Genomic DNA, 27,846 nt, shown 5'->3' with positions numbered 1-27,846 from the left:
CACATTCATTTTGGGATCCATACATTTATTTATTTTATTTATTTATTTATTTAAATGGGACGCAAACAGGGTTAACCCCCAGCGAAGCGTCCACTATACAAATTAATGACGGATTGTCGGACTTAATTGTAAATTAATGATTTGAGAAGAAAAAAAAACAAAATAAAACAAACCAAGAAAAAAAATGTAGTACTAACAAGAAAAATTAAATTCTAATGACCTGAGATATTAACGCCCACGCCACGCAAAAACCGCTTAAACGCAGCCAGTGAGGTGTTGAACATATCAATATTTCCACAGTGAGAGTCAAATAAATGCATTAATCTCTGAAGAGGTGAATTGAAGTAGGCATTTGTATTCGAACGATCAAGTCTAAACATCAGACCACCCCTAGTCCGGTAGGGAGGAACGTAAAAACGTAACCCACCAACCAATTCAGGCGAATTAATGAAGCCATTGCAAAGTTTAAAAATAAACAGTAAATCGTAACACAGCCTCCTCCGTTGCAGTGTCTGAAAACCCAGCACTCTGCACCGCATAAAGTAATCGCAATAGGTAAATTTGTTTTATAACATAGGTACCGCAAAAAGCGACGTTGAACTGCTTCGATACCGTTAATGTAAACGTGGTACTGGGGATTCCAGACGGTGGAGGCATAGCTACTTAGCTGTTCACGTGCGTTAAATACAGCAATCTGATGCAATTAATATTTGTGAAAGGGCGGCAGGTTCGAATCACGAAGCCCAACCTCTTCAGAGCTTTGGAAATAACGGATTCCACATGTAAATTAAACGATAATTTGTTATCAAGAGTAACCCCCAGATCGCTAATACGATCAACCGATTGAATGTCCGCACCACCCAGCCTGTAGGGAAAATTCAGAGGGTAGCGATTGCGAGTGAAAGTAATTTTATAACATTTATCGTAGTTTAGGAAGAGGTTGTTATCAGCGCAATATTTGTGGAACCGGTCCAGATCTGCCTGAAGTTTAATACAGTCGGAGTTAGATGATAAATCCAAAAAAAATTTGCAATCGTCAGCATAAAGCAGAAATTTAGAATGTTCAAAACATGCCAGAACATCATTAATGTATGCCAAGAAAAGAATGGGACCGAGGTGGCTACGCTGGGGAACCCCAGAAGTGACCCGTTGATAAGCAGACACACAATTGCCGATTCGAATCGCCTGGTAACGGTCACTGACGAAGGAACCCAACCACGCTAAAAGACCCGGAGGAATGTCAAGCAGTGACAGCTTTCTTATTATGATGTTGTGATCGATTTTATCGAAGGCCTTACTAAAATCGGTATAGCTGGCGTCCACTTGGCAAGATCGGTCGAAAGCACGATGAATAAAATTGGTACAGGTTATTAAATTGGTCTCGACCGATCTACCAGGCAGGAAGCCATGCTGCTCAACGATCATGAAGGGCTTCAGAATATATAATAATTTAGGGTAAATTATTTTTTCAAAAATTTTTGAAGGTAAAGACAAACATGAAATAGGGCGATACTGGGATACGTCGCCATTCACTGGGGAATGCACCGGAGCGTAAAGATAAGGAGAATATAAGAAATAGGGGCTTTGCTAAACCGGTAGCACAGTTTTTAATAAAACAACCCGGCAGTTTATCCGGATCAGCTCCAGCTTTAGCATCTACTTCATTAAGAGCACGCAAAACATCCTCTTCACCAAACCAGGGCGCAAAACCCCCAATGGGCATAACACGCGAAGGAACGGAGGGGTTACCATCAATGAAAACAGAATTAAAGTAAAGGGCGAATAAAGAACAAATATCCTGAGAATTGTCGGCATGAACACCACGGAACTTCATGGTAGTTGGAATACCGGCGCATCCGCCCCTCCGATGTTTAACGAAGGACCACAAGCGATCCGGACACTCAATCAGCTGAGATTGAATTGACTTAATGTAGTTATCGTAATCCGATTTAATGAGGGTTTTGGTACGGTTACGTAAAATCGTGAATGTTAGATAATCAGCCCTATCACCATAAATCTTCCATCTACGATGGAATCTAAGCTTTTCGCGGATAGCTCTCATCGTGGATGCAGAGTACCAGATGGGAAATCTGCGTTTAGGTAGCTGCCGATGCGGAACGTGAGCATCAATAAGGTCGTAAATGGTACTATAAAATACGCTAACCGCATCATTTACACTACGACCCACCAGTCGATCAGACCAATTAAGATCTAGAAGGACGTTGTTAAACGCCTCGTAATCTACACGATTAAAGAAATATTTAACAGTGGGGTCATCACGCAACTCCTTGGGTCGAGCGCCGTCAATACAATTAATACAATTTCAATCCTTTCCTGCAAACTGTAAACCATTATTGCTGCTTTATTTAAATAACTTTGTTAAGTGGATAACACAAAGTTGTTTAAGTAATAACCAAATTGCACTTTTATTTTATTCTTTTCTCGCACTGTGAGAATTCTATAACTCGTTTATAGAAAGAGAAAAATTTCGATCAATTTAAAAAAAATAAATACTAACATGTAGTACCTTAAAAGACCTTTAAAATGAGGTATCACTTGACACCCCTTTCCATTTAAGATTTTTAAGGGGTTGGTTTCTGGCGGCGGGGGGTTGAAGTGAGTGAGTCAATTTTTGCATAAAAACTGGTCCCCCTTGGTTTTATTCTTTACCTATTTCAGCGATTTTCTTTTTAAACTTCCGGATTTACAGAAATTGAGGTGGAAAGTTTTGAAATGAACAGCCTGTATATTCTTTATGCTAACATAGTATGGAAACTGTCATGTAATGTTGTAATTGCAACGTTTCGCGCTGACCAGACTCGGTAATCTACAAACTTTTATGAAATTCAAACACAAATAATCGAAAAAGTACTTGAAAATTGGGTTGATCGCATGACGCACTGCAATTGCAGGCGTCTCTGTAATCTTTCTTTTATCTTTTTAATAAAACTATACTTTTGAAAACAAAATTCAATACTTTTTTTTATACCTGATTTAAATAAATTCCATCGCTTTATTTTAAATAATGATAAGAATGAACTGATTAAATTTGAAAAATTAAACAACCACCAAACTATATTTTGTTCTCTGTATATTTCAAAAAAACAATTAGAACATCTCACAAATCGATATAAATTAAAAAAGAAAAGTAAAAGGAGATTATTTCATATAAACAGTTTTTTTTTCGATCTAATCATAAGATGTAAATGATATACTTTAGTATGTTTATGATATACTTAAAAAAATTAAAAATCTGTCGGGCTTACACTTAACAAGAAAATGTTATTGAAGAGTTGAAAATTAAATAGATTTCAAAAATTATATTGTACAAAAAATTAAATAATTAAAAATAATAGATAATAATAATATAATGGGATTCACAATCTTGAGTTTAACATGATAAAGTTAAATATGCTACAACCATAGCATATTTGACTTAATATACATGCCAAATTTAAGATTTTGAATACCTAATAACAAGATTAATAGTAATAATTATAATCTAGTTAATTTTCAGAGAGATCACGTTTATTACTTTTTTCTTTTAAAAATTCATCTTTTAATTATTATTATTTTTATCAGTACATGTGTGACGGTCTATTGCGTGATGATTGAAAACAAAATTGCATATAATGCATAATATAATAATAATAATTATTATTTATAATATTTACAAAGTGGAGCGCCGACACCTATTACGATTTCTTTACTCGCAGGCACGATCAACAAGTTACAGCCATTCGTTTGTATGTTTTTTGTGTCTCTGTATGAAATTAAAAAAAAATTAAAACAAAATAAAAAAACTATTTTTTTTTAATAATTTTTTATTCTCTCTTCATTTTAATATTTCTATATTATATTCACTTAACGCTACAAAGTACTTAATTCATATTCAAATAGCAAATAAATTAAGGAGGGAGTGTTTATCGTTTGTTTCTTTGTGTTCTTCATTTGTTTAAAAAAACAATATTTACATAATTGTTTTTATGTTTTTCTTTAATTTATTTTTAAGTATTGCACTGGCGAGGTTTGCGATTGTCAGGTGCCAGCACCACTCCACATGGATGGGGTGTGTGGAATGTAATGTACACGTGATACATATATATAAATTATAAATAAAATATGTAAAGCAAAAAAAATATATATATATATATATAAATGAGGGAAAGGGAGCTTTTCCCGCCACCTGAAATCTGGAAGAGAGTGTCGGTGGGGGGAAGCAGGGAGGGGCTTTATCATCACAATAGCTACCGACACGATCTTTTTTATACATAATCAATTTATGAAACAATCAATCATCATCATCTTATTTACTTACTACATTAAGATACATTATGTATGTATACAAAATATGAAAAAACTAAAATAAAAAAAAATCGATCACGATGGATTTTTTGGGAGTGAGGGAGAAAACACATAAATAAACAAATTGTTTTTTTTTGCGGTGCAAAACATCATTCGTCTTCGTCTGCATCATCATCATCATTATATTAGGTAACAATCCGTTAAGAATAATAATATATAACACAGCCTCGCAAAGCCAAAATACTTTTTTAGGTATATCATTCACATCCTAATCGTAGTAGGTAGTAAGGTAGGTAGGTAAACATTCTTCTTTTTTTGTTTTCACTAACATTGTATATAATACATTGTATTGTATGAAACATATGTACAAGTTTTATGTTTTTTAATTTTCATTTGTTTAAAACGTAAATTTACGTCGTCCATCAGTATTAAAATCTAAATCTTTATACAATAACTACACGTGGGGGCGAGGGGGGCAACAAAGAGGCCGGGGATATTGCCTCCGGGGTGAAGTCCCACCATAAGTATACGTTATTCTTTTCAATTTTCACATTTATTTCTCTCTTTGTAACTTTTATTTTTATTTCTTGTACATTTTCACTGTTTTTTTTTGTACATTTTAGCACAGCACCAAAAAATGTTTGTCCCAAGGTGTGCAAAATTTATACAAAATGGTGTACACAAAAAATAAGCCTTATAAACGAGGTTAGGTTGAGTTTCAATTTGATTTCGCTTTAAATTTAACTTAAATCTCAAAAGAGGTGAGTAAATCGAGTTAAAAATAAAATAAAAAAAATATGAACATGTTGTAGAATTGGGGAAAAAATAAATTAAAACATCTCGTTTTAAATAAAATTGATCATTTCGTAAAAAGTGAATATACCTATATAAAGTATTGTTCAAACACTCTATAAGCTTTTAAGACCTACATAAAACACCTTTATGTAAATTACTATCTTTACAGAAATTATCACTTCCGTATATAATAATAACTACAAACATAATCGCTAAATTTGAAATAAATAACATTGAAATCACTGTCAAAAATATAAAATTATTGAAATTTCTTAATTAGTTAATATAACAAATTCTCAGATAACCTATAAAAAACTAATAACAATATAAAAGTTATACTTCATTAAATACAATCTCATAAATATAAATCAATACCCAACCCAACCCAAGACTTTTTTTTTGTACACCAACCTCATTTTCCCATTTTATTATCGTTACCTTCTTCTCTCTTCCTTATTCTCTCTTTAATTACTTTCAAATTGCATTATTTAAAAACATTAGTTTTTTCCTCTCGTCAACTTTGTTTTACTATAATTAATTATCTCTTTAAAAATCAAATTCACCACTAAAGCTGTTCAACAAACTTGGTAAGTTGGTCTTGAGGTGTCATATCGGCAGCATCCTGCGGCTGAGAGGAGGCCGGCGACGGGTGCGGATGTAAACCGACACCCGAACCGCCGTTGTTCTGTCCCAGTAACATTTCGGTGAGGTCGTGAGGTGACGGTTGCGGCCCTCTCGGACTCGGAGCCGGCTGCAATCGCGGACTTGGTGCGGGGCGCGGGGACGGGTTTGGCTGCGGGCTGGTTATCGGCGGCGGACTACGCACACTCTGTATCAGCTGTTGTTGTAGTGAGATGGCCCCTTGTGGTGGACCCATTACTCCCCCGCCGCCGCCTCCACCGCCGCCCACTTGAGACGGTGACGGAGCGGGTGGCGGTGTTGGTTTCAACCCAGCCATTGGCGGAAATGTTTGTTCTTGAAATTGGTTGGTATAACCGAGGTGTGGTTGTCTTATTCCCGGTAACCTAAAAATATTTTTTAAAAATTATTACAAATCTTATTAACAACTTTACTATAGTAGACGCCACGAGAGCTGGCAGTAAATCATCGTTTTCCGCTGTTACAAATGCCATACGTAGTAAATTAAAATTCACAAACCGCTAGAGAGTAATGTGTGTTAGAAAGAGATAGCATTAGTTTAATATGTCTGCTGTACAATTCAAATAGCCACGTCGAAAAAGTACGTCTGTTCTTCTAAGGGATGTAACTCTATAATTATAACCTCAAATCGAAACGTCTTGTGAATCTGTTGGTGTTTTCACAAGCCGAAAATGAAATAAATTAATAATTAATGATTAAATTTTAGCAAAATATGCAATCCCCCTATTTTCGCATAGTCTAAGTGTCAAAAAAAATGCTAATTCAAAAATTCCTGGAAACCGTGTTTATTGAAATTAAGGAATAAAACTTATTTTAAATTAAAGCTCAAAGCTTTCTCTTTAAAATGATGTATAATAATTGTTGGGTTGGATTGGAAAAATATAGAGAAAAAAAATTTTGAAACAAAACTTACATTTTCGAATAACCTAAAAATGTTAAAAAGATGCTAATTTAAAAATTCCTGTAAGCCGTATTTATTGAAATTAAGGAATGAAACTTATTTTAAATTAAAGCTCAAAGCTTTCTCTTTAAAATGATGTATAATAATTGTTGGGTTGGATTGGAAAAATATAGAGAAAAAAAAAGTTGAAATAAAACTTACATTTTCGTATAACCTAAGAGCGTCAAAAAGGATGCTAATTTAAAAATTCCTGTAAGCCGTATTTATTGAAATTAAGGAATGAAACTTATTTTAAATTAAAGCTCAAAGCTTTCTCTTTAAAATGATGTATAATAATTGTTTGGTTGGATTGGAAAAATATAGAGAAAAAAAAAGTTGAAATAAAACTTACATTTTCGTATAACCTAAGAGTGTCAAAAAAGATGCTAATTTAAAAATTCCTGTAAGCCGTATTTATTGAAATTAAGGAATGAAACTTATTTTAAATTAAAGCTCAAAGCTTTGTCTTTAAAATGATGTATAATAATTGTTGGGTTGGATTGGAAAAATATAGAGAAAAAAATTTTGAAACAAAACTTACATTTTCGAATAACCTAAAAATGTTAAAAAGATGCCAATTTAAAAATTCCTGTAAGCCGTATTTATTAAAATTAAGGAATGAAACTTATTTTAAATTAAAGCTCAAAGCTTTCTCTTTAAAATGATGTATAATAATTGTTGGGTTGGATTGGAAAAATATAGAGAAAAAAAAAGTTGAAATAAAACTTACATTTTCGTATAACCTAAGAGTGTCAAAAAAGATGCTAATTTAAAAATTCCTGTAAGCCGTATTTATTGAAATTAAGGAATGAAACTTATTTTAAATTAAAGCTCAAAGCTTTCTCTTTAAAATGATGTATAATAATTGTTGGGTTGGATTGGAAAAATATGGAGAAAAAAAAAGTTGAAATAAAACTTACATTTTCGTATAACCTAAGAGTGTCAAAAAAGATGCTAATTTAAAAATTCCTGTAAGCCGTATTTATTGAAATTAAGGAATGAAACTTATTTTAAATTAAAGCTTAAAGCTTTCTCTTTAAAATGATGTATAATAATTGTTGGGTTGGATTGGAAAGATATAGAGAAAAAAAAGTTGAAATAAAACTTACATTTTCGTATAACCTAAGAGTGTCAAAAAAGATGCTAATTTAAAAATTCCTGGAAGCCGTATTTATTGAAATTAAGGAATGAAACTTATTTTTTGAAACTTTAAATTAAAGCTCAAAGCTTTCTCTTGAAAATGATGTATAATAATTGTTGGGTTGAATTGGAAAAATATTAAGAAAAAAAATGTTGAAACAACACTTACATTTAAAAGAGTCAAAAAAGATGCTAATTTAAAAATTCTTAGAAACCGTGTTTATTGAAATTAAAGAATGAGACTTATTTTAAATTTAAGCTCAATGTTTTCTTTTTAAAATGATCTGTAATTTTCACACCTAATAACCATTTATCAAAGAAATAGCTTCTTGAACAACAAAATTCAACAGCACCACTTTTCACTAAACTTCTAACCTCACATCTGGATGAATAAGTTTAAAGTGTACCTAAAAATCCTACAATGCGGATTGCGACGTTTTTTATACAGATTATTTCTTGTATACACTTGTATAGTAAAAAGTACAGACAGCTCTAAATGCGCCGAATAAATAACTACAGTTTAAAATGAGTGTTTAAAATTACCGGTACTTTAAAGTACCGTCGGTCCCTTGCGACTTGTAAATAACCTTTTAAAGTATTTGATAAATAAATAAATAATTACATAAATTTTATTATAAATTAATATTAACGATTTTTCGCTGCTTAACCTCTCCTAAATTTGACAATGTTTGACATATAACCTCCATTACTAACCTAACATACATTTAAATGAATGTGGTGAAATAATCTAAGTCGTACGTCCATATCTTGATTCATACCATTTTTAAACGTCAAGTCACTGCCAGCTCTCGTGGTTTCTACTATATATAATTTTTATAAGTAAAAAAAAGATTGGTGTGGTATATAGGTATATGGAGACATATTGGGGTTTGTTTGAAACGTATTTGCTGATTCAATATATAGGGTGTCTCACGTAACTGGTTCGTTAGAGGCCGCCACTTCCGGTCTACCGGAAGTAGACCATAACTTCATTATTTTAAATAGAATGCTATAGTTTTTATTACACCGTTTGATAAAAGTTATTTTCATAAACTGTGCTGATGACTTGCCAAAAAACTAGAGAAAACTCAACAAGCTGCTACAATAAATATTAAACTACTTTACATTAACATAAGAAGTCTGCGACACAAGCTTGATGAAGTTGATGTTATTCTGGCGCAGAGGGACCCTGACATTCTGGTGCTCGTGGAAACTTGGCTTTATGAGGATGAATCGGTCGCTATAAATTTTGTAGGATATAATGAGATGCATGTCTGCAAAAGGGATAGAGGTGGTGGCGTGTCGATATTTACTAAGACAAATTATGATTGTAAGGTTGTGCAGCGAAGGTACTTGGAGAGAAATAATATTCTGGGTATTGAAATTATGCCATTTAATATTCATGTTTTTGGTGTGCACAACTCATTTATGAGAACGTTGGAAAGTACAGGATGTCCAAATTTCGATGTCCGCATAGGCTATCTCCGAAACTAAAAGAGATAGAAAAAAAGTAGCTTACATGTCATGATCTCGTTTTTCGAGAAAATGCTAATGCCGAAAACTCGCCCTATCGGCAAAAACTGAAAATTTTACAAAAACGACAATCGCGAATATCTTACTTATTATCAAAGATGGAGTATTATAAATAAAACATTATATGGGGAACTTTTTACGAAGAATTCAGTGGCGTAGGTAGAATTTTTTTCCCATCATTTATTTTCGAGATTTTAGACGTAACTTTATTTTTTTAAATGGAAACCATAGTTGGCTATGACTTAAAATAATTTGTTATTTTCTCCTGATAACAAATATATATAGTTTGTGGGGTATATTTCTTATGGTTATTGAATAATTAACAAAAATTCATTTTGTTCTGTCTAAAACTAATGTATGTATTTAAAAGTTAATGTTGCTATGGTGATAACCATACATACTATGATGGAACATAATGTATCAAATAATTACCAAAGTTTGTATTTAAAAATTCGATAACAACTCTGGCATTATGTGCTGGTACGATGCACCAGCATGTTAAGTGTCAAAGTATAACAAAACTGAATAAAACTTTACAATGAATTTCGTAAATTATGAAAAATGTAACATGATGGAATGCTATATGTTATCATCAGATAAGAATGCGACGTTAGCCGCGGAATTTTATTTCACAAGATATCCAGAAAGAAGACAACCGCACGAACAAACCTTCAGCTGATTAGCAGAAAATTTAATAGATATTTGGTCCTTTCCCAAACCACATACAAAAACATACCAAAATGACCTGCAAGAGAAATTGTAACAAGACGTCTGACCCAAAAGCCGCTGCTCCGGAATATGAAAGAAAAATAAGTATAAACCATACAAAGCGGGGCTAACTCATTATTTACGTGCAGGAGATGTCAATCGAAGATTAGAATTTTGTAGATGATATTTAAAAAAATTAAATAATCTGCTGTTTGTTCAAAATGTTATCTGGACCGATGAAGTCTCTGAGTGTTCAAAGAAGATTGGGGTTCAATGTATGGTGTGCCCTTTTAGATAATAGAATTTTGGCATATAGTATCTACCATAAAAACTTAAACTCAGGGAAATACCTCAATATATTAAAGCAGCACATTGAGCCTTTGGTCGACAATTTGCCACTAAATATGTCTCAAATGATATATTTTCAATATGACGGAGCACCAGCACATAATGCCAGAGTTGTTAGTGAATTTATAAGTACTACTACAAACTCAAAGACAGTAGAATCTAACAGGACTGCTACATCCATTGTTGTAACAGCCTACCCGCAAACTACGTCATACCATTTTCCACGTCCAGCTGTTGTTATGGTCTATGCGTTTGCTGTGAGAGGTTATATTTATATCCTAGACGTATTCATATTAGTTTTGAAGTTTTATGTTTTTAGACGTATTAATGTCCTCCATATAACCTCTAAAAACATAGACAGTTACCAGGCGTGGCAAATAGTGTGACGTAGAGTGCGGGCAACCAACCCGTAGTCGACTACATTGGATGTAGCAGTCCTGTTAGATTCTATTGTCCTTGCTACAAACTTTGGCAATAATTGGAAACAATGCTTTCCCTCATGGTATGGTTATCACCATAACAACATTAAGTTTTAAATACACACAATAGTTTTAGAAAGAACAAAAAAAATTGATACATTATATTCCATCATAGTATGTATGGTTATCACCATAGCAACATTAACTTTTAAATACATACATTAGTTTTAGACAGAACAAAATGAATTTTTGTTAATTATTCAATAACCATAAGAAATATACCCCACAAACTATATATATTTGTTATCAGGAGAAAATAACAAATTATTTTAGGTCATAGCCAACTACGGTTTCCATTTAAAAAAATAAAGTTATGTCTAAAATCTCGAAAATAAAAGATGGGAAAAAAATTCTACCTACGCCACTGAATTCTTCGTAAAAAGTTGCCCATATAATGTTTTATTTATAATACTCCATCTTTGATAATAAGTGAGATATTCGCGATTGTCGTTTTTGCAAAATTTTCAGTTTTTGCCGATAGGGCGAAAACAAAAGACGATAGCTGTTCGGAGTTTTCGGAATTAGCATTTTCTCGAAAAACGAGATCATGACATGTAAGCTACTTTTTTTCTATCTCTTTTAGTTTCGGAGATAGCCTATGCGGACATCGAAATTGGGACACCCTGTACACTACATGTAAATAATTGACTATACCGGTGTCCCTCAGAAATGGCTCACCCCCATATTTTTTTTTATTATTAGTGATATAAGAAAACCATTTGGAGTGCATAATTAGACCGTTAAAACGTATTATTACGACATGAAATCATTCTCTTTGTACTTCCGGTTATACCGGATGTGAGTACAAATTTCGCTATTTTTTAAAACAAAAATTTTTTTCTCTTTGGTTGGGTAGACAAAAAAAAAATTTTCACGATCGCTTATAATTTTTGAAAAAACAGTTATTTTTGTTGTTTTTCGCATTTATTTGACGCATAGTAGCTAGGTTAATAGTATAAATTACGTTATGTTCCGCTTGATTTGCTATTTCTCGAGCAGTGATCACTGCTACGCTTTAGTCAGCGGTTCTTTTTAATAATGGTGTAAATTAACAGTTGTATTAAATTAGTTTTAGAGGAAAAACTCGAACAAACAACTAAATTTAATTCAATTATTTTTGATCTTTTATTTTTTATTCTTTTACACTAAATGTTCTGTAGCTGATATTAAATTACAATGTACAATGTAAAGTGTACATTATGGTTTGGATTGTTTACTTTACGCAGTTGCTGCTGCTAGACTTTACGCGCAGAGATTTCCTGGTCGTCGCCACCCAACAAGGCATTACTTTTCAAAAATTCGTAAGTTTCGATACGGAACGAAATGTTTTGGCATGTATCGAAAATAACAACAGTGCTTTAGTTAGAGTGATTGCGATACAGTGCGAAATTTCAAAAACATCGGTGTGGTGGATTTTAAAAAAGCATAAACTTCGTTCTTACAAATACCAATTACATCAACATTTGTACGAGAATGATTATGAAAGACGACTCCAGTATTGTAATTGGTATTTAGAAAGATACGAAAACGATAACGCATTTCCCTTCAAAATTCTGTATACAGATGAGAGTCGATTTACTAACTTGGGTATGTTTAATCGAAATAATAAAAGAGGTATTGGGCACAAGAAAATTTATATTTGATGGAGGAAGGGAATTTCCAAGAAAGATTGTTGGATGGGAATCATTGGAGAAACAGTGGTGGGTCCAATATTTTTTGATGGTCATCTTACAGGGCAAAGATACCTCAACTTTGTTAATAATGAAATTGAGGATTTGCTGGCGGACCTACCAGTTGGAACTTATAATGGACCAATTTTCCAACAAGACGGCGCCCCACCTCACAACAGCAGAGTGGTTATTGATTTTTTAAGCAGAAAGTATAATAACGATTGGATTGGTAATAATGGACCAATAAAGTAGCCACCACGGTGAGAACAAACCGGTTCTTTCTCACATTTCTCCTTATTCCTATCTTTTTACCCTCCAGATCACCTGACCTCACACCTTTAGATTTTTTTTAATCGTTTTAGAAACTGTATTACCCAAATATCTCCGCAGGAATTACGTCGAGTTGTTAGATTGACAATACGGAAGATACAATTATGTCAAAATTGAGGGAAAATTTAGAAAATTAGTTTTTTTGTACTTATGATTGAATTAAATTTATTTGTTGTTTCGAATTTTTCTTTTAAAACTAATTTAATACAACTGTTAATTTACACCATTATTAAAAAAGAACCACCGACTAAAGCATAGCAGTGATCACTGCTCGAGAAATGGTAAATCAAGAGGAACATAACGTAGTTTATACTATTAACCTAGGTACTATGCGTCAAATGTTGTAATACATTTTCCGAAGGTACTTCAAAACGTTAAAAAATAATGAAAATAATTTTTTTTTCATAAATTATAAGCGATCGTGAAAATTTTTCCATGTAAAAGTTATGTGAAATTATGCTGTCTGCCCAACTGAAGAAAAAAAATTATAGATTTAAAAAAATAGCGAAATTAGTACTCACTTCCGGTATAACCGGAAGCACAAAGAAAATGATTTCCTGTCGTAATAATCCGTTTTAACGGCCTAATTAATTATGCATTCCAAATGGTTTTCTTATATCACTAATAATAAAAAAAAAATATGGGGGTGAGCCACTTTTGAGGGACAGCCGGTATATTGGGGATTTTAATATAATATATGTCTATTGGAGAATAATAACTGCTTAGACTACATGGAAACATTGAAAACTAATGGGTATAAAATTTTGAACAAAGTAAGTGAATTAAATCCCATTAGAATTGATCAGCGACCAAGAACAAAATCTATATTTTTACTAACTTTAAACAGCACGATGTTAATATGTTTGATCATTTCGTCTCTGGCCATAAATTGATAGACATAAAACTTACAATAGATATAATGACTAAGATAGCAAAGCAGTCGTATGAATCAAAAATATTAAACTACGATGCTTTAAAGCAAAATGTTGAAATTGTGTTGAACTCTAGACAAACCGAAAACATTGAAATGGATACTTTGCTTGGCGTTCTTCAAGCGGAAATTGGTAAAGTCATGAATAATCTGTAAGACGTACAACAAATATAAGTGAGGGATAGTTCACTACAGCAGTCAAGAATAAAATAAAAGAAAGAGATAAAGCGTATATTGGGACGAGGCGTTTTTATTCATTTTGTCAAATTACGGAAAGAAGTCAAAAACCTTATTAGAAGGAACAAATGGATAAAAAATGTCAGAATACTGATGGATGTCCGAGAAAGCAGTGGTGTATTATTAAGAATGCCCTGTCAATTGATATAGGAAATAAACGGATTCCTAAGATTGTAAGCAGTAAGGGAGACGTAGTGGATCCTAGGAAAATTTCTAATGTTCTGAATGATCACTTCACCTTTAGTGTAGACAGGTTGTTTGCGGGATAGATTCCTCAATATACATTAAGCCTACAACTGCAGATGAAATTGAGCGTATAATTGATAATATAAAAAACAAGCAGCATCAGGCGATGACGGTATAAAACAAGACGCGGTGAAAGTACTGAAAGAAGTTTTGTCACTAGTTCTATCAAGTATTATCAAACTGTTGTGGATGGCAGTGCGGGATATTCCCTGAATACCTAAAAAAGGCAATGCTTATACCACTATATAAGAAAGGCGATTCAAACGATATTTCCAGTTCTCATCAGTTTGCTAACTGGCTTCTCTAAGATCTTTGAAAAAGTAGTCTACAACAGACTACTTTATAATTAACTTACTAGATAATTATTTAGAAAAGCACAAATTACTGAGCGATCGCCAACATGGTTTTCTGAAACGGAGAAGTGTGGAAACTGCATTATTCACGTACACGTGCGACATTTATGAGGCTCTGGAGAGAGGAGATATGGCTTGCGGTGTACTCCTGGACTTATCGAAGGCGTTCGACACAATTAATCACAAAATACTGATCTCGAAACTGAGATCTCTTGACTGGTTTGCTTCGTACCTATGTAATAGAAAACAAAATGTGCGAATTACGGAAAATGGCGTTCCAATTATTTCAAGGGAGACCACTATGTCGAGAGGTGTACCGCAGGGCAGTATACTGGGTCCTATATTGTTCCTGATATACATAAATGATATACACAGTGCTACCGAACACGTAAATGCAAACTTCTCCGCTATTAACTGCGCTGACGATACCAGCTTTCTATTATATGGTGATACATTTGAATCTATTCTTACTGGTGGTTCAGAATTGTTAAATACTGTAGAAAATTGGCTAACCACCAACGACCTCATTATAAACCATGACAAGACTAACGTTATTCTGTTTAAAACTACAAATAGCTCTTATCCCAATACTATAACCTTCAATCATCGTTTATATACAACTGAAGAACGGGTACGTTTGCTTGAAGTGGTTATCGACGACACTCTTAAATGGAAATCGCATATTGATGCACTCTGTAAAAAGTCGAGCAGTTTTTGCTACGCTCTACGTCAAATGAAAAAGTTGGTGAATGATCGCGTTATACATTTATGCTACTACGGTTGTTGCTATTCGCAAATACGGTTTGGTATCATATAGCGAATTACGTCGCGTATTTGTGTTGCAGAAGAGAATAATACGCACCATGCTCGGTTTAAGTTACGGACAATCGTGTAGAGGCAATTTTAGGAAAAATAGGTTGTTAACTGCGTCTGCAATATACAGGGTGATTCACATAAGAACCGACACAGAGCAGGGACATGTAGAGGACAATAAATTAAGATGATTTAACGTAACTTACCTCTATACTAAGTTGTACACCTCAGGAGTTATAGGCCTTCAAAGTTGGCTCTTGAATTTTTAAAAAGTTCCATATCTTCGTAATACATTAAGCTAGAAAAACCAAATTTGGTATACGTTATAAGTGTACCAAGGGTATTAATTGGTAGCAAATTTAGATCAATTGAGGCATTTCAAAGGGTTGATTATGAGTGATGGTCCCCTAAATGTTGACAGATTTTTTTAACCTTTTGGTGGATTTAATACATCATTACGTCATTTCATGTGGAATTTAATTCTAAAAATTTTTTTACTCTTATTATTTTTTAAAAAACTTTGTCGTTTTCATAAAAAATTCAAATAACTAAAGACACGTATTTCGTTAATGCTACTTAAAATCATCGAAAATTCAGTAGTCGGCTGTGAAATTGTACGTCAAACTTGACAAATAGGTTATAAAACCTTGTTGTCAAATAATTTTATAACCTATTTGTCAAGTTTGACGTACAATTTCATAGCCGACTACTGAATTTTCGCTTATTTTAAGTAACATTATGAAATAAGTGTCTTTAGTTATTTAAGTTTTTTATGAAAACAACAAAGTTTTTTAAAAAATAATAAGAGTAAGAAAAGTTTTAGAATTAAATTAAACATGAAATGAGGTAATAATGTACTAAATCCATTAAAAGGCTAAAAAGATCTGTCAAAATTTAGGGTACCATCACCCATAATCAACCCTTTGAAATGCCTCAATTGATCTCAACTTGCTACCAATACCCTTGGTACACTCATAACGTATACCAAATTTGGTATTTCTGGCTTACTGTATTACGAAGATATTGAATGTTTTAAAAATTTAACACTAAACTTTGAAGGCCTATAACTCTTCAGGGATACAACTTGGTATAGAGATAAGTTGCGTTAAATCATCTTAATTTATTGTCCTCTACGTGTTCCTGCTCTCTGTCGGTTCTTATGTGAATCACCCTGTATATTTATGAGATTTTAGTTTTTCTGTTTAATAACAAAAGTCTTTTTTCACAAAACTCATTTAATCACCATTACGAAACTCGAAATAGGCGCGATTTTTGCTACCCAAGACATCGCCTAGCTGCTAGTGAAACTTCAACTGGTTATGCGGCCCTAAAATTATATAATAAATTACCTAACTCGATAAAATATATTACCAGAATTAATACGTTTAAACAGGATTTGTTCAATTTTCTAATCGATGTAGAACCCTATAATGTTGCTGAATATTTAGATTTTAAAATGTAAAATCTTAAAAATGACGTTTGTTGTTGTAATTTTTTGATTTGTCTACAACACAATAAAGATTATTATTATTATTATTATCCATAGAAAAATAAAACTTGGTCAATTTCCCGATCGGTCTTTGCCAAAATATTTGAATCAATTTTAAAAAGTAGACTACTGTCCCATTTGAATACAATTGGTTTCCAAACTTGTGAGCAGCATGGTTTCAATAACAGCAAAACTGTTTTGGCTGTTTTCCTAGACTTATGTAAGGCGTTTGATGTGGTTGACCATGCCATACTGCTTAGTAAGCTCGAAGCTTTGGGAGTCCAGGGACCATCACTGAGAGTTTTTAAAAATTATTTAAGGAATAGAAAACTGTACACTGTTTACAATACTGCTACTAGCAGCAGGACTCATGTAAAGTATGGAGTACCCCAGGGATCTGTCACTGTGATCTGGACAATGTTTGCTCTTGGGTAGGTGAAAATAATATTTAATTAAACAGCGATAAATGTACATATATGATCTTTCACAAAAAGGCCACTACGAAAAGTCATGAACTTATAATCTCTGGTATTAGGTTGAGTGAAGTTACAAATAGTACCTATTTGGGCATTGTCTTAGATAACACATTAACGTTTCAATACCATATGAAATTAATACAAAAGAAGTTAAATGGTATAAGCTATCATCTAAAACGTAATGGTCAATATTCCAACAATGAAACGAGATTTTCTATTTATTATGCCTATACTCACTCTTACTTAAATTATCTTTGCGCTTTGTGGGGTCACGCTCGTAAAAAAGACCTTGACAAGTTACACAAAATAAGTTTCTAAAGATTCTTTTTTGTAAACCACATACTACATCATTGTATAATGAGTAAGGCACGGAACTTTTGTAACAAAACGGTACGATTTTCCCCCTCCACTTGTTCTCATTGGCTAGTTTTCTGGGTTTGTTTTCTAGGAAGCCACTGAGAACAAGTGGAGGGGGTAAATCGTATCCTTTTGTTACAAAAGTTCCGTGCCTTAATAATGAGTTAAAAGTGCTTAATGTACATGAGATGATTAAGCTTGATAGTGGGAAGCTAATATATAAAATTAAAAGAAAGAAACATTCGGAGAAGAAGTGTTGCAGCAGCGGCGGAGTGGTTTAATGATTTACCACAACGGGTGAAGAATCAGAATGGTCTGGACTCCTTTGCGGGAGAAGCAAGGACTTATTACCTTAATCTTAGGTTAAACTGATTTCGAAATGTTTTTTTTTTTGTTGTATATGTAGTTCTTCTTGCGTTGTTGTTATATTTTAGTGTTTATATACATGTTATTATATTTTTTATATTAAAAAAAAATTGATTGTCATTTGTTCTATTGGATTATCTTATACAGTATGGTCAAAAATTTTCAATGGAACGCCCCATATTTTTTTGGCCTCTCAGAAATCGAATTTAATTCTCTACAAATTATCTATAAACATTCCTATACCTATTTATTGTAGTTTGCCTCATATTGCGAAATTTATTAAAACATGCACGAAATGCAGGTATATTTATTAGAAAGCTATGAAATTTTGACAGTTTTTGGTCCAAGTTTCTATCATTAGTTACATTCGATGACGGGTATAAGTCATTGAACATGGCAGATTATTCCAACGCCGATATTTGAAACTTATTTTGTATTGATGGCGAATGTAATAAACTTTTGGACAGGACGGGTCTAACACTTAATGAGAGATGCCTAAAAAACCTAACGCCCGTTAAAAGGAAACATTTCAAAAAATTGATAAAGATTTTCTTAGTACTGGACATATCGAAACCAAAAGAAACCGCATATTTCCGTTCATCAGTGATGAAGACAACGACAGAAATATTTTATCGTATTTTATTGCATTTCCAAATTTAAGTTACTAAGAAATTTATGTTATAAATTTATATTTCTATCCAAATCTAATTTTTGTCATTAATTTTTTGTTTTAATTGTTTCATTTATTTGATCTTCTGTTTGTTATTTTTGGTAAGTAAAAGCTAGAAAACTAAAAGGTTATCAATCGTAGTTAGAAAGTTTATTATTATAGAATCAATACCTATTATAGAAAAGTTTTTAAAAGACATACAAAACGCAGCCTGGGCCTCAACACCAATTTTAACACCCAAACCTAAATCTAATATTTATCCTAAATTCATTAGAGACAAAATTACAGAAAAACGGAAAGCAAGTAAGAAATGGCAAACCAATAGAATTCCTAGTAAAACTAAATTAAATAAAATAACAGCCGAATTAACAGCATTAATAGATAGCCACAAAGATAATAATAATCAAAATTACTTAAAAGACCTTACTGACGATGCCAGAACTGATTATTCTGTGAAATGCACCAAGAAAGCTTAAAGTTCCAAAAACACATACACCTCCAATTCGAAATAATAATGGAAATTGGGCTAAGAACAATCAAGAAAAACTTAATTTGTTTGCTGAACATCTGAAAGAAACTTTTACATCAGACAGTCCAACAACTATGCTAAATAGTGTCCCTAACGTAATTCAAAGTGATCAGCAGAGTAATATACCATGTGTAAGAATGAAAGAACTGTATTATAAAATACAAAAACTAAATATAAAGAAATCAGTAGGCTATGACCTAATTAATGGAGAAACATTGAAACATCTACCAAAACGGGCGATTACAAAACTATTACACATAATTTTTTAAACAGAAATACTTCCCAAGCATATGGAAAGTTGCTGAAATAATAATGACACCAAAACCTGGTAAACCCCCCACAGATGTTACATCATATTGGCCAATCTCATTGTTACCCTTACTATCAAAACTGCTTGAAAAATTACTATTAAAAAGACTAAAACTTGTCATAGAAGAAAAAGCCCTAATACCAACACAGCAGTTTGGGTCTCGGAATTACGAATACTATCGAAATAGCAATGGAAGAAAATAAAGTCTGCTCCGCCGTATTTCTGGATGTTGCACAAGCTTTCGGCAAAGTCTGGTTAGATGGTTTAAATTACAAACTAGACCAAATACTACCATCAACGTTTTAGAGTAAAATATGAAAACGCTTATTCACCACTACATGAAATACGAGCCGGAGTTCCTCAAGGAAGTTTAACAACTACATTCGCAAATGACACAGCGATCTTGGCTGTTGCAGCAAATAAGTTACAATTGGCTTTAAATTCAATAGAAAACTGGACCAAACGACGGCTAATAAAACTAAATACAAATAAATCGACATACATAAACTTTACTTATAAAAAAGTAAACTATGTCCCAGTTTACACATAAATGGCAATGCCGTCCCTTACGCCGACACCGCAAAATATTTTGGTATGACGCTGGATGCCAAACTCAAATGGAAAGCTCACGTCAAAAAAAAAACATGAGGAACTTGATATCAAATTTAGACACCTATATTGCCTTATTGGCAGAAAATCAACGCTATCACTAAGTAACAAGTTGCTAATATACAAGCAAGTATTAAAACCAAAATGGCCATACGGAATCCAGCTGTGGGGTTGTACCTGCTAGACAAATGCAAGTCTGATTCAAAGATTCCAGAACAAAGTGCTAAGGTGCATAGTGAATGCACCCTGGTATATAACAAACACCGACAACGAAGATGTCCTGCGTTGCCTTCAAAGGATGAAGCCGTTCGACTTAGTGACCTAGTGCCCTAGTCGATTCAAATGCGAGTAATAATGCGGAATTATAACAAAAACAATAATACCCTAAACATGTGTTCAGCGTATTACAGTGTTCGCGTTTTTGTATTTTATTTATTTCCTAAACATTCCGTTTAGCCACCATTTTTTAATACAGCTGAACTTGAATGTTTCTAGTTCTAGGTCAAATGTTAGTTCTAATGCTAGTTAGCATTAGATATCACTGTGTTCCTTATTCTTAGAACCCGAAACTCTCTAGTGCTAGGTCTAGTGTTAGTTCTAGTTTTGCAATATCACTAAAACTAACACAAGACCTAGAACTAGAATCATTCGGGTTAGCCGTCTTAAGAGACGTGCGGCTAAATCCGAATGTTTTTAGATCTAGTGTCAGTTCTAGTTTTGCACTAGCATTGTCATTAAAACTAACATAAGACCTAGAACTAGAATCATTCGGGTTTAGCCGTCTTGAAAGACGTGCACCTAAATCCGAATGTTTCTAGATCTAGTTCTAGTGTTAGTTCTAGCTTTAATTGTTATTCAACGTTAGATTGTGGTATATTTTTATTGAACGAAAAGTAGAACTAGCACTAGACCTAGAAACATTCGGGTTTAGCTGTGCGTCTCTCAAGACGGCCGAACACTCAGGGTTGTCATAAGGACGTCACCTTTTTCATTTGCAAAACTACCCAATGCATGTACTATTAAGCTATGTTGCATTTTCTGTGGGATAGAGGAAGTGCATAGTAGTTTCGTAACTATGGTTATTGCATTCATGTATTACGAGTAATAGGAAATTCCCGGTGTATTTAATTCCCAGTACTTCTCTGTTTGGCCTAAAACCTGGTTGATATTGACCTATAACTCTCTCTATGTATGGTTCGCTGCTACACATAACACCTTGTTATTCAATTAATTTATTTTTGAAATTACATGAATGTATGTTATAATTATAACATCAAATCCTGAAAATTTATTCCAACGCAATAAAACCTTTTGTGTCCCAAGAAGTCAAAAATTTTGAAAAGCCTTTGGAATCAATTTTAGCAAAATATGACAATTAATTTGCAGGGGCATAATGGTACTTGAGAGTACCATCAGACATTAAAATATATTTTAGTGATGTTGCAGTATACAACAACTTTTATTGCTAATATAAAAATAATACTGTTTTTATTACGTTAGTAAATAGGTAACACTTGCTTTATCTAAATCACATTATGATATTGAAAAAAAACATTCTTTCATTACAACATAAAAATGTCTATTTGTTAAGAATTATCCCACGGGAGATTTTCTAATTCAACATAAACTTTTTCAGCCTCAACCAAAAGTTCTTCATCAGTCAAAACTTTGTTCAAATACCAAAACGTATCTGTATTCACTTGTATTATTTTTACATCAATCTCAATATTGTTATTATTTATTTATTTAAACAATACACGAAGCTGCTTACAAGTCACACCTAATAACCATTAATCAAACGGATAGCTTTTTAAGCAACAAAATTCAGCAACACCACTTTTCACTAAACTTCTAACCTCACATCTAGATGAATAAGTTTAAATACACCTAAAAACCTACAGTGCGGATTGCGTTATTTTTTATACAGATTCCTTCTTGTATAGTAAAAAGTACCGACAGCTCTAAATGCGCCGAATAGATGACTACAGTTTAAAATGAGTATTTAAAACTACCAATACTTCAAGGTATCGTCGTGACACAAAGGGTTAAAAGACCTAGAAATCCCTTTATTTGTTACAACAACATACTTCTTCACAAACTTTCTGTAGGTCAAAATATTAAACAGAGATTTTCTCAGTTTTGTATTTTTTATCATAGAACTATATAATACTCAGGAAGCGACTAGTAAGTCCAAAGAGAATTTAAAAGTGATTTTTATAAGCACTTTTAAGCAGTACTTAACAACATTAAAATTGGAAATGCTGCGAGACTAGGTTTAAAAAAGCAGCTATGTGTATGTAATTAACGAATCAACAACAACACATTACCCTCACAAACCAAAACACAAATTCACCTTTGAGAATAGTCAGGGCGAAAAATCGGTGATCAAAAAATATACACCCAAATAGAATTCTGGGTGACAGTTAGAGTGCTGACGGCAAATGCTAGCAAAAATAACAAGCAAATTACAATGTATAAGAAAACCGCTGGTAGAAACGTTGTTCCACCTCTGGCAGTGTTGGCTGTTTTTAAGGAACGGTGAGAATTTGACGCGTCCCTAGAAGAGTGTGAAATTTTGAAATGAGTGATAGTGCTTGGAATGCCAAATCGGCTGAAGTAGTGCCGAAAAAATGTTTTTAATAGTACAAGAAGTGATATCGTTGAGAGGAAAGGTTTCTGGCCAACGCGTGAATCGTTCAATTTCGGTAAGTACATATGAGCAGTCAAGAGACAGAGTGAAAGGACCGACCAAATCGATTTTAATTTTGATATCGGAATTTTGCTAACAGGTGATTTTGTGTTTGTTTACTTTTGCTTGTTGACATTGAAAGCAGGTTTTTGTGCAAGTGATTGTGACGCAATGGATTGTGATGATTAATTTTGATCAAAATGATCAAATTTTACACAATTACGCCTCGCATAACTTAAATCTTTGAAGAAAATCTAGGCAAAATTTTTGGATCTTGAAATCTCTTAAAATCACAGCAATGGCTGATCATTACTTTCAAATATATGTGTAGTCTATTATGGCATGTGCTTAATTAATCAATAGTTACTGCGATTTCCAAAATGTCTACAAATCAACAAACTTGAATTCCCTCATATTTTGGAATTCCAAAATTTGTAGCAACAGGTAGTGATTATGCTGGTGAACTCTTCTGTCAATAGTACACAAGTAGGAAAAATACAGGACTTCTTTAAAAGGTAATTTTATATTAATACCTTTGATATGCAGGTGGTTGTTGAAACTGTTGTTGTTGTTGCTGGTGTTGATGCTGCTGCTGCTGTTGTTGTTGCTGCTGCTGTTGTTGCTGCACGCGCATCATCAGCTGACTCTGCTTGAACCACTGCTGATGCTGCTGCATCCCAGCTTGTCCAGCTCCAACTCCTTGGCCGGGACCGCCCGCGCCCTGTAGCACGTTCTGCGCCTGCTGCATCCGACTGTTCGGGTGCTGCTGTTGGGCCGCTACAACCGCTTGCTGTTGTTGCTGCTGTTGTAACATATGCGGCAACTGTTGGGACGCGTTTCCTGCCACACCCGACGATCCACATTGAGCTTGAACGTGTGCCTGCTATAAATTTATTAACACACAAAGTTAGTATATATTATATTTAATGATATTTTTCTTTTTAGGTATTCCAATATTTAATGGATTTATCTTTTGTACAACTGGTTTCAACACTATAATGTCGTTTCTAAAACAAACCAGTTGAAACCGGTTGACTGAAAGTTCCAACGTCTTTTAATAAATTCATTATTTTTATTATGGTGCTTTTATTAAAAAGGAGGATACTTATGGGACATACCACAAAGATCTTTAAAGGAAATAGGTCTTGGGATTAAGGCAGGACAAATAAATATGAACAACATCGATTCAGATTTATAATCATCCACATTCAGTTTTTTCCAATCCTAAGTCTGATCTACACCATTCTAAACAAAAGAAACATTTAAAATCATTTAAATAGATTCTCTAAGAATTTTCTACTAATATATTTAGGAACTTAGATTTATTGCAAATAAGAGATTGGTAATAAAAGGTATGTTTTGCTAACCTGTCTTTGCTTAATAAACGCGGCCATCAGTTGCGGATTTGCTTTAAGAATGTGAAGTATTTGTTGCTGCTGCTCTGGCGTTGAAGGCGACTTGAGCGCCATCATCAGCTGTTGCAGCGCTTGTTTGTTGTTCGCACCCGGAGTGAACAACGGCGACGCCGACTGTCTGACGCCAACACCAGGATTTGCCTGTGGTATTAACGCTGTTGTTAACGGACCTTGTGCTTGTCCAACTTGAGGTCCTGTCTGTCGTAAACCTTGGGCTGGTCCTGGATATCTTTGCCATTGATCCATTGGTAATAAATTCCCAGCACCTAAAAAAATTAAATTAAGTTTCTATAATACAGATATTTTATTTACAATTTTTAATTATTTCTTAAGACTTTCCATTTATTGTAAGAAGACTAACTATCAAATCATAATTTCAACAGCTTAAGAAAAACAAGTTTTTACATATTTTGCAGTTTATTACAAATCGTACTTTGAAAATTTTCAACTTGACAATTAAATAATTTAATTAAGTTAATAAGTACTCTTGTATCTGTATATGATACGGGAGATCAAGTCCCATCATACCCATAAGCTACATCAGCCAATCTAAGTGTTTTCTCAAAAGGCAGGCTACAACTGTTTCTTATTTCAACCACGTAAAAAAAGTATGGTTGCAACATGTAGAACAATGAATTGTAAACAAGAATGAAGTTATTACATTTCTTAATAAATATTTAATTAAATATAAATACCTTGTCCAGGTGGTAGATGACCTCCCAGTCGCATTTGCATCTGTGGTGGAGGCATATTTTGTCCCGGAACTCCTGCTCCTGGATTAACCTTTCCAAATCCGACCCCATGGGGAGCTTGTTGCCTCGCCGCCTCCTCTTGAACTTGTTTGACTACTTGCAACACATTCGCAGGCGGTGTTTGCGTTCCCGGTTTAAGTCCAATTCCGGGTTGATGCGGTTGTTGCATTCCGCCCGTCATAGGGTTTGCCCCAATCGTATTATTTCCGCCCATCGACCCCACGGGACTAACGGCGCACGGTACGCACACGGGCGGCACACTACTACCACTTCCACCTATTTGCATATTACCCCCGCCGCCCATTACGTTCGCCGCGGTCGGAACTCGCGTGTTCATCACCGCCATTCGCCTTCGAAGCAACTGCGCTTGTTGCAAACGTTGTTGGATTTGTTGTTGTTTGAGTTTGTGTCGAATGTTCAAACAGAACGGCACCGGACACTTCGTCTCCTGGCAGTGTTTGGCATGGAAACAGCACAGAGCTATTAATTGTTTACAAATCGGACAACCACCGTTCGTTTTCCTTTTGCAAACTTTCGTGTGGGTAACAACGCGTTTCATCTTTTGACAGCTAGCCAATCGACAATTCGCGTCTCTGCATTGACACGCGTGCACCAGCGATTGTATGCACCTTTGTATCGATAGTTTACGGGCATCGTTGGGATTGGTTTGTTTGTTGATATCGCTCGGCGACGAGCCGTCGTCCAAATCGAAACCGAGCTTTTCCATTTTGTGCGGATGTCCTTCTTTTTCGTAACACTGTACGCACAGGTCAAAGTCTTCGCAGAACGTGCAATGGTAACGGGTTTCGACGTGTTTTTTACAACTATTACACGTGTACACGAACTTATCTTGTCCCTGATTATGTAACTCGTACAGCATCGCCATCGTGCTGTATTTCGCGCGTCGCAATGAAGAGAACTCGTAATGTTTTTCCCTTGCTAACGTTAAGAACGCGTCACGACCGTCCATTAAATCACACGGAATGAATTGATCTGGGTCTTGAATAGGCTATTAACAGCAAAGATTATTATTTCTTTTACAAATCAATAAATTTATTTTACTTACCCCTAGGCTGGCAGCTGATTGTACTGAATGTAATCTAATAACGAAGAACACTTCCTTGTGCTTATCCATTGTAGCGTAAATTTTCGCGGAGAGATCATTTCCCGTTTGGGGAGTATTCGATTTCTTATTACTATTTTTTCGTTGATTTGCTTTGGACTTATTGCTTTTCTTTGCTTTCTTTTGACCTTTCTTCTTCCCGTCGGGACCGATTTCACTCTCATTTTCAATTGAGAAAATCTAAACACACAAATTTACAATTAGATTTATTTATTTTGAATCGAAATGATTAAAAAAAAGCATACCGCTGCAGCTTCTGCCGCTTCTTGTTTCCGTTTTTCTTCCTCTTCTTGATCTAATTCTTTAATGCTTTCTTCCAACACATTTGGCCAAAAATCGCCCTCAAAATAGGGCAGATCAGAAGCAGAACCTAATTTGTCTTCCATTGCTTGTTTTAAAATATCCTAATGAGAATTAAATAAAAGTTAATAAAACATTGAAAACTGTTTAAATTCTAAGTTGCCAATTAACCTTTCAATTCACGCGCGCGGTCTATCAGTCCGCGTAATTTGAATTTCTAATTTCGCACTAGCGCCATGTTTTGTTGGCTAGCTGTTTTTAATAACAATATTTAAATGAACACAAACATTCGATATTGTTGATGAGCAACAATAAGAATTCTAATAAATATTAATATTTTACTCGAAACTTTTTAGTTCTAATCTAGTGATAATTAACACTAAACCTAGAACTAGAAATATTCGGGTTTTGCCGTACGTCTCTTAAGATAGTTAAACGGATGTTTCTAGTTCTAGGTCAAGTGTTTGTTCTAGTGCTAGTGTTAACTCTAGCTTTAGTTGTTATTCAGCACTAGATTGTAGTACATTTTTATTTAACTAAACCTTGAATTACAAGAACTCTAGATCTAGAGCTAGAAATATTCGGGTTTAGCAGTACATCTCTTAAGATGTCTCAATTTGTTTATGAGTTTTGGATATATGAGGGAGCGTCTGTTCAAAAGGGGCAATTTTCGTATTGGGTGCTTCATACGTTTTTTTAGTGAAATGTACTAGTGATATAAGATCCTACTACAGACTGTGTTTAGTCTTGGTAAAAACTGATCATATCTTCTTCAAATTTTGTACAAATTTATTGATTCTGTTCAAAAAGTGCTATTTTTTCCTGAATGAAACTGATTATTAAATACTTAATTAATTTCTGTTCAAAGAGAGCTATATTTCATGTTAGTGTCAGTTAGGAAAACAAGTTCTGTTCAAAAAAGACCATTTCCTTGATTTCTATGCAGCATTCGTTAAGTATTTTGCATTTAAGTTAACTACAAAATACAGCTTTTATTATACTGCAAGTGTCAAAATACTATTAACTGTGGTGCCAAATTTCTCAGCGCGGATATTTCGTCGATTAATTTATCGATTTTGACAAATTCATTCAAAAATTCTATAAAACCCGACTGAAACATGGATGTACGTGCCATAAACAGTGGTGTAAGACAGAAAATACGAAATGATCGCTCCACCTATTGTAAAAAGTAAGTGCTTTTGGTACTCTTATTTTTTTGTGTACGAATATTGTGTTTTCTGTTGGTTTCCTCATATGATTTCACTTTATTCGT

At 33.8% G+C, this 27,846-nt stretch overlaps 1 protein-coding gene across 5 annotated transcripts in view; it reads right to left on the bottom strand.

Moving 5' to 3' along the window:
* Positions 1-3,074: 3,074 nt before the first annotated feature.
* The window catches only part of LOC111420244 (CREB binding protein nejire), a 48,207-nt gene continuing 23,435 nt past the window's right edge, over positions 3,075-27,846 (bottom strand). For all 5 annotated transcript variants that reach the window (XM_023053197.2, XM_023053200.2, XM_023053199.2 and 2 more), the window contains 6 exons: positions 26,519-26,677; positions 26,217-26,453; positions 25,094-26,159; positions 24,351-24,664; positions 23,517-23,866; positions 3,075-6,125 (listed from right to left, as the gene is read on the bottom strand). In XM_023053197.2, the coding sequence (XP_022908965.1) occupies positions 5,666-6,125; positions 23,517-23,866; positions 24,351-24,664; positions 25,094-26,159; positions 26,217-26,453; positions 26,519-26,677 (2,586 nt within the window). In that variant the 3' untranslated portion in view covers positions 3,075-5,665. The remainder of the gene's footprint in view (positions 6,126-23,516; positions 23,867-24,350; positions 24,665-25,093; positions 26,160-26,216; positions 26,454-26,518; positions 26,678-27,846) is intronic.

This window comes from Onthophagus taurus, chromosome 11 (genome assembly GCF_036711975.1).
Source record: "Onthophagus taurus isolate NC chromosome 11, IU_Otau_3.0, whole genome shotgun sequence".
NCBI classification, from domain to species: Eukaryota; Metazoa; Arthropoda; class Insecta; order Coleoptera; family Scarabaeidae; genus Onthophagus; species Onthophagus taurus.
This window is presented reverse-complemented; position numbering and strand designations above follow the sequence as displayed.